Source organism: Oncorhynchus gorbuscha, unplaced genomic scaffold (assembly GCF_021184085.1).
Source record: "Oncorhynchus gorbuscha isolate QuinsamMale2020 ecotype Even-year unplaced genomic scaffold, OgorEven_v1.0 Un_scaffold_7623, whole genome shotgun sequence".
NCBI classification, from domain to species: domain Eukaryota; kingdom Metazoa; phylum Chordata; class Actinopteri; order Salmoniformes; family Salmonidae; genus Oncorhynchus; species Oncorhynchus gorbuscha.
In genome coordinates, this window is record NW_025750970.1 from 1 (window position 1) to 7,500 (window position 7,500).

Below are 7,500 nucleotides of genomic sequence, written 5' to 3' on the forward strand. Positions count from 1 at the left end.
TGCTGACTGGATACATCTAGCATGACTAATAACCTTATCAACAATAGATACAGTCCTCTGCTGACTGGATACATCTAGCATGACTAATAACCTTATCAACAATAGAATTTGTAAGTCGCTCTGGATAAGAGCGTCTGCTAAATGACTTAAATGTAATGTAAATGTAGATACAGTATATCTGCTGACTGGATACATCTAGCATGACTAATAACCTTATCAACAATAGATACAGTATATCTGCTGACTGGATACCTCTGGAGGGGACGGAGGAGAAACCTTGAGAGAGTTGTGTTGCCATGAATCCATCTATTTTGAATTAACCCTTCCATTTTCAACCAGATCTCCTTTTAAAAGCGTCTGACAGATTTATTCCTCTCCTCTCCTCTCCTCTCTCCCTCTCCTCTCCTCTCCTCTCCTCTCCTCTCCTCCCTCCCCTCCTCTCCTCCCTCCCCTCTCCTCTCCTCCCCTCCCCTCCCCTCCCTCTCCTCTCCTCTCCTCTCCTCTCCTCTCCCTCCTCCTCTCCTCTCCTGCCCTGCCCCTGCCCTGCCCTCACCCCTGCCCTGCCCTCCTCCCTGCCCCTGCCCTCCCCTCTCCTCTCCTCTCCTCTCCTCTCCTCTCCTCCCTCCCCTCTCCCTCCTCCTCCCCTCTCCCCTCCCCTCCCCTCTCCTCTCCTCCTCTCCTCTCCCTCTCCTCTCCTCTCCTGCCCTGCCCTGCCCTGCCCTGCCCTGCCCTGCCCTGCCCTGCCCTGCCCCCCCTCCCCTCCCCTCCCCTCCTCTCCTCTCCTCTCCTCTCCTCTCCTCTCCTGTTCATATGTATTGTGCCAGTCTGGCTGACTGTCAGTTGCAGCTGAGATTATACAAAAGCCATTTTCTGTGTGATGAGAAATGACGTCTTTCTGGGGAGGGAATCACAGAACAGAACAAGGCCGCATCCCAAATGGCACCTATTCCATTCATAGTGCTTGAGCCATGATAAAAAAGTAGTGCACTATAGGGCATAGGGTGCCAGAGTCTACTGACTCTGGTCTAAAAAGTAGTGCACTATATAGGGCATAGGGTGCCAGAGTCCTGCTGTCTCTGGTCTAAAGTAGTGCACTATATAGGGCATAGGGTGCCATTTAGGAGGAAGACCCCAGCCAGAGCTGCAACACTCACATTAACCTACAACAGTACTTTCTGCTGCTAATAGAGCTACTTAAAGTGACATAGAGCCACTGTACTGACATTCTCAAGGCCACAATGATGAACTAGTACCAATGTCACATTGGACCGCGGCTCGGATGACAGGACGATACTGTACCGATGACTTTTACCCTGCCAAAGCTGGAAATGGACAGTCTTTTGCATGAAGTAATAAAAGTAGAGGGGGCCCTGCAAGGTCATCTGAGCAGTGTATACAGCTAATGGGCTGGGGAGGCCGGCCATGACTCTAATGGTCTGGGGAGATGGCCATGACTCCATTACATCTAATGGTCTGGGGAGACGGCCATGAATCCATTACATCTAATGGGCTGGGGAGATGGCCATGACTCCATTACATCTAATGGGCTGGGGAGATGGCCATGACTCCATTACATCTAATGGGCTGGGGAGACGGCCATGACTCCATTACATCTAATGGTCTGGGGAGACGGCCATGACTCCATTACATCTAATGGGCTGGGGAGACGGCCATGACTCCATTACATCTAATGGGCTGGGGAGACGGCCATGACTCCATTACATCTAATGGGCTGGGGAGACGGCCATGACTCCATTACATCTAATGGGCTGGGGAGATGGCCATGAATCCATTACATCTAATGGGCTGGGGAGATGGCCATGACTCCATTACATCTAATGGGCTGGGGAGATGGCCATGAATCCATTACATCTAATGGGCTGGGGAGATGGCCATGACTCCATTACATCTAATGGGCTGGGGAGACGGCCATGACTCCATTACATCTAATGGGCTGGGGAGATGGCCATGACTCCATTACATCTATTGGGCTGGGGAGACGGCCATGGCTCGGCTACATCTAATGGGCTGGGGAGATGGCCATGACTCATTACATCTAATGGGCTGGGAGGCGGCCATGACTCCATTACATCTAATGGGCTGGAAACTGACATGAATCCATTACATCTAATGAGGCACAGGAAGATGGCCATGAATCATTACATCTAATGGGCTGGAGGCAGCCATGAGCTCATTACATCTAATGAGCTGGGAGGCAGCCATAACTCTCCACATTACATCTAATGGGCTGGGAGATAATACATGGCTCATTACATCAATGGGCTGGGAGATGGCCATGAATCCATTACATCTAATGGGCTGGGGAGATAGCCATGACTCCATTACATCTAATGGGCTGGGGGAGAGCGGCCATGACTCCATTACATCTAATGGGCTGGGAGGCGGCCATGAATCCATTACATCCTAATGGGCTGGGGAGATGGCCATGAATCCATTACATCTAATGGGCTGGGGAGATGGCCATGAATCCATTACATCTAATGGGCTGGGGAGATGGCCATGACTCCATTACATCTAATGGGCTGGGGAGACGGCCATGACTCCATTACATCTAATGGGCTGGGGAGACGGCCATGAATCCATTACATCTAATGGGCTGGGGAGATGGCCATGAATCCATTACATCTAATGGGCTGGGGAGATGGCCATGAATCCATTACATCTAATGGGCTGGGGAGATGGCCATGACTCCATTACATCTAATGGGCTGGGGAGATGGCCATGAACCATTAAATCCAGCAGGATCCAAGGGTCTGTACGGGGAAGAGGTTACCAACAGATCCACAGCCTCCTCCATTCTAACAGGGCATCAGGCCAGTCAGAGTATTCCACACCTCAGCAGTGAATCTAAAGATACTGACAGGCCAGTCAGAGTATTCCACACCTCAGCAGTGAATCTAAAGATACTGACAGGCCAGTCAGAGTATTCCACACCTCAGCAGTGAATCTAAAGATACTGACAGGCCAGTCAGAGTATTCCACACCTCAGCAGTGAATCTAAAGATACTGACAGGCCAGTCAGAGTATTCCACACCTCAGCAGTGAATCTAAAGATACTGACAGGCCAGTCAGAGTATTCCACACCTCAGCAGTGAATCTAAAGATACTGCAGGCCAGTCAGAGTATTCCACACCTCAGCAGTGAATCTAAAGATACTGACAGGCCAGTCAGAGTATTCCACACCTCAGCAGTGAATCTAAAGATACTGACAGGCCAGTCAGAGTATTCCACACCTCAGCAGTGAATCTAAAGATACTGACAGGCCAGTCAGAGTATTCCACACCTCAGCAGTGAATCTAAAGATACTGACAGGCCAGTCAGAGTATTCCACACCTCAGCAGTGAATCTAAAGATACTGACAGGCCAGTCAGAGTATTCCACACCTCAGCAGTGAATCTAAAGATACTGACAGGCCCAGTCAGAGTATTCCACACCTCAGCAGTGAATCTAAAGATACTGACAGGCCAGTCAGAGTATTCACACCCTCAGCAGTGAAGATCTAAAGATACTGACGGGCCAGTCAGAGTATTCCACACCTCAGCAGTGAATCTAAAGATACTGACAGCCAGTCAGAGTATTCCACACCTCAGCAGTGAATCTAAAGATACTGAGCAGGCCAGTCAGAGTATTCCACACCTCAGCAGTGAATCTAAAGATACTGACAGGCCAGTCAGAGCTATTCCCACACCTCAGCAGTGAATCTAAAGATACTGACAGGCCAGTCAGAGTATTCCACACCTCAGCAGTGAATCTAAAGATACTGACAGGCCAGTCAGAGTATTCCACACCTCAGCAGTGAATCTAAAGATGCTGACAGGCCAGTGAGTATTCCACACCTCAGCAGTGAATCTAAAGATACTGACAGGCCAGTCAGAGTATTCCACACCTCAGCAGTGAATCTAAAGATACTGACAGACCAGTCAGAGTATTCCACACCTCAGCAGTGAATCTAAAGATACTGACAGGCCAGTCAGAGTATTCCACACCTCAGCAGTGAATCTAAAGATACTGACAGACCAGTCAGAGTATTCCACACCTCAGCAGTGAATCTAAAGATACTGACAGGCCAGTCAGAGTATTCCACACCTCAGCAGTGAATCTAAAGACACTGACAGGCCAGTCAGAATATTCCAACAGAAGAAGATCTTCAAAGGGAAGTTAATAGTTGTATCCCTTGGAGAAAATCACTTACTGCTTGAGGAATAAGTTAAAGACATTTTACAGAATTTGGCAACCTTTATTGACTATATGGAGAATCTCCCCCACATCTCATTGATTGAATCTATATAATCCTCACATAATGTTTCCACATTATAATGTATATGTAGCCTCTGGCAGGTGATCCAATGTCTCGTTATTTTATTATTTTTTTATTATTGTATGTTTGTTTATATAATTATAATTTATTTTTGTTACGTTCGTCTGATACTGTCACTTTGTCCTATCGTTGTCTAATATCTTTCACTTTTGTATATATATATATATTTTTTAAAGGTAAGGCATTAATTATATCGCTATTTCAGACTTTGTGGTGCACCTGCCTGGTTGAAATATGATTTTCATGTGTTTGTATGCTGGGCGCTGTCCTCAGATAAACGCGTGGTTTGTTTTGCCGTAAAGCCTTTTGAAATCTGGGCGCTTTTATTTTGATGTATAACACATATATTTTCAAGAATGTTAAATATTTTAATTGAGTATTTTGACGCTTGCGTCCCATCTACCCTAGGAGAGGATAACAACTTGCATGGTTTGCTTTTGCTAAGTAAAGCCTTTTGAAATCTGACACAGTGGCTGGATTAACAAGAAGTTGCTTTATTTTGATGTATAAATACATATATTTTCAAGAAGGAAGTATTTCTTAGTATTTTTTGACGCTAGCTGCCTCACCTACCCTAGAGAGGATAACAACATTCACTCGCCAGGCACCTGTTACAGGAGGAGAGAGACATGTTGTTGTTTATCTCTATTTATGTCTTACAGGCCATCGCGTTTTATCTGTCACTGTCTCGTCATTAGTAGCAAAGCGTCCTGCCAAAGGCCTGACTGGTTGCCACGACAACACGCTCCAACCAAAAAACCATGGAAACCAGGAAGAGTTCAAGCCAATCTACAGCCGCCCCGTGTGATTGGCAGATTTACGGGCATATCATTGTAGCTAAGTCAAGCTCTCTGGAATGGGGAGAGGTTTTTACTGCCGGTTCTTTAGCCTGGTTTGGGCTCTCAAATGAAAACGATTTACAATACTGTTGATAGATTGATTGGTCAGCAGTAAAAAGGCTCTGATCAAGCACTATTGGTTCTCTCTCTCTGTGTTTAATCTCGGTCTGAAAGCAGCATCATGCAGAGCAGCAGAAGTTATCTTTGTCTGAAAGCAGCATTATTTAGGGTAGCAGAAGTTATCTTTGTCTGAAAGCAGCATTATATAGAGCAGCAGAAGTTATCTTTGTCTGAAAGCAGCATTATATAGGGTAGCAGAAGTTATCTTTGTCTGAAAGCAGCATTATATAGGCCAGTAGAAGTTATCTTTGTCTGAAAGCAGCATTATATAGGGCAGCAGAAGTTATCTTTGTCTGAGCATTATATAGGGTAGCAGAAGTTATCTTTGTCTGAAAGCAGCATTTATAGGCCAGTAGAAGTTATCTTTGTCTGAAAGCAGCATCATGCAGAACAGCAGAAGTTATCTTTGTCTGAAAGCAGCATTACATAGGCCAGCAGAAGTGATCTTTGTCTGAAAGCAGCATTATATAGTGTAGTAGAAGTTATCTTTGTCTGAAAGCAGCATTATATAGGGTAGCAGAAGTTATCTTTGTCTGACAGAATTATATAAGGCAGTAGAAGTTATCTTTGTCTGAAAGCAGAATTATATAAGGCAGTATAAGTTATCTTTGTCTGAAAGCAGAATTATATAAGGCAGTAGAAGTTATCTCCACCTCCATGTTATTACACACTAGCCTGACACCAGACATTATAGCCTGACACACCAGACATTACACACTAGCCTGACACACCAGACATTATAGCCTGACACACCAGACATTATACACTAGCCTGACACACCAGACCACATCCATGACATCGTACCTTAGAAAGTCTGGAGCTTTAGAGATCATGTTCTCGAAGTCCGAGAAGGAGAGCTTGCTGTCCCCGTCGAGGTCAGCCTCCTCCATGGCCTTGCTACAGACCAGATTGACCTCTTCAGGGGTCAGCTCTCCTTTAGTCAGCCGGTTCAACGTCTTCTCCAGATCCTCCTTACACAGGAAGTTATCCACGTTAAAATCTGACACGCAGGAAAGAGGAAGAGAGATTCAAAATGAGACGAAGAGATTTGATTTGATTTGATTTAAAATGGGAGAAATGACGAGATTCAAAACTTGTTTTAATGAAATGAAATGAAATGAAATGAAATATGCCATTTAGCGGACGCTTTTATCCAAAGCGACTTACAGTCATGTGTGCATACATTCTACGTATGGGTGGTCCCGGGAATCGAACCCACTACCCTGGCGTTACAAGCGCCATGCTCTACCAACTGAGCTACAGAAGGACCGGGTTGGATGCAGTTTGCTGATGGCCTATGTTCCACAAGAAATTCAAAAAGCCTAAATAAGTTACTAAATAACTAAATAAGTAACTAAATAACTAAATAAGTTACTAGATAACGAAATAAGTAACTAAATAACTAAATAAGTAACCAAATAACTAAATAAGTTACTAGATAACGAAATAAGTAACTAAATAACTAAATAAGTAACCAAATAACTAAATAAGTTACTAGATAACGAAATAAGTAACTAAATAACTAAATAAGTAACTAAATAACTAAATAAGTTACTAGATAACGAAATAAGTAACTAAATAACTAAATAAGTTACTAAATAACTAAATAAGTAACTAAATAACTAAATAAGTAAATAAATAACTAAATAAGTAAACAAATAACTAAATAAGTTACTAAATAACTAAATAAGTTACTAAATAACTAAATAAGTAAATAAATAACTAAATAAGTAACTAAATAACTAAATAAGTAACTAAATAACTAAATAAGTTACTAAATAACTAAATAAGTAAATAAATAACTAAATAAGTAACCAAATAACTAAATAAGTAACTAAATAAGTAACTAAATAACTAAATAACTAAATAAATAACTAAATAAGTTACTAGATAACTAAATAAGTTACTAAATAACTAAATAAGTTACTAAATAACTAAATAAGTTACTAAATAACTAAATAAGTAACTAAATAACTAAATAAGTTACTAAATAACTAAATAAGTAACCAAATAACTAAATAAGTAACTAAATAACTAAATAAGTTACTAAATGACTAAATAAGTTACTAAATAACTAAATAAGTTACTAAATAACTAAATAAGTAACTAAATAACTAAATAAATAACTAAATAAGTACATAAATAACTAAATAAGTTACTAGATAACTAAATAAATAACTAAATAAGTAAATACATAACTAA

General features: G+C 42.3%; 1 protein-coding gene across 1 annotated transcript in view; it reads right to left on the bottom strand.

Annotated features, from left to right (window-relative positions):
* Positions 1-6,102: 6,102 nt before the first annotated feature.
* LOC124029768 (calcium and integrin-binding family member 2-like) overlaps positions 6,103-7,500 on the bottom strand; it is a gene marked incomplete at both ends in the record, with an annotated part of 7,380 nt that continues 5,982 nt past the window's right edge. The window contains one exon of the mRNA XM_046341357.1: positions 6,103-6,298. Coding sequence (XP_046197313.1) covers positions 6,103-6,298 — 196 coding nt within the window. The remainder of the gene's footprint in view (positions 6,299-7,500) is intronic.